Source organism: Austrofundulus limnaeus, unplaced genomic scaffold (assembly GCF_001266775.1).
Source record: "Austrofundulus limnaeus strain Quisiro unplaced genomic scaffold, Austrofundulus_limnaeus-1.0 Scaffold766, whole genome shotgun sequence".
Taxonomy (NCBI): domain Eukaryota; kingdom Metazoa; phylum Chordata; class Actinopteri; order Cyprinodontiformes; family Rivulidae; genus Austrofundulus; species Austrofundulus limnaeus.
The window spans coordinates 237393-238143 of NW_013953168.1; the positions used below are offsets into that span (position 1 = coordinate 237393).

At 52.5% G+C, this 751-nt stretch overlaps 1 protein-coding gene across 1 annotated transcript in view; it reads left to right on the forward strand.

The window, feature by feature from the left end:
* The window catches only part of dcst1 (DC-STAMP domain containing 1), a gene marked incomplete in the record, with an annotated part of 11403 nt that overhangs the window by 3689 nt on the left and 6963 nt on the right, over positions 1–751 (forward strand). The window contains 2 exon segments of the mRNA XM_014028470.1: positions 279–444; positions 549–692. Coding sequence (XP_013883924.1) covers positions 279–444; positions 549–692 — 310 coding nt within the window.

The window sequence follows — 751 nt, forward strand, 5'->3', positions numbered from 1 at the left end:
CCCTAATGTTAACCTCAGACCCCCGACCCAAAGACCCCTGGTGGCACAACCTGGAAAAGCCGCGGGCGGCAAGGACTGACGCGAGGGGGGTACCTGATGCGTCAAAATTGGACGCAAAGGGACCTTTGAAAAACGTCAATATGTGACGACTCGGGAGTGAGAATGGGTTGAGAAAACTGCTGTGAATAATGAGAACGATGTGAAGAATTCACACAATAAATAAAACAATGTAACGATTAAGACTGGTTTAATGGTCCGTCCTGTCCTCTGTGTCTCAGGACAATAAAGACCAGTTTCAGTCGGAGGCTCTGAACGTCAGCGCCAGGTTCCAGAACATCAGGAAGGAAGTGGCGTCTCAGTACGGTTATGACCAGGTCCGGTCCAGACCAGGTGGGAACAGCACCCAGGAGCGGTTCACCTCCAAGACCAGGATGCAGTGTGACAGTGAGTGGGAGTCACTCACCTGCAGCTAACAGCTAAAGATCCTCACACTCTAAACCATGACAGGTGTTTCCTGTGAAACGAGCTCAGGTGTTGTTTGTGAGCAGGTGTGGTGAACGAGGGCGTGCAGCGCTGTGCTGATTGGTTCAACAGCAGGTGGGCGGAGTGTATGACACTGATACCTGTCCCCGTCATCAACCACATCCTCTGCGTGTGCATGAAGTTCCACTTCCTGTGTGACGTCATGAGAGGTGAGCGGTGATGTCACATGACCTGAGCTGACCCCTGGGTGAGCGGTGATGTCACAGTG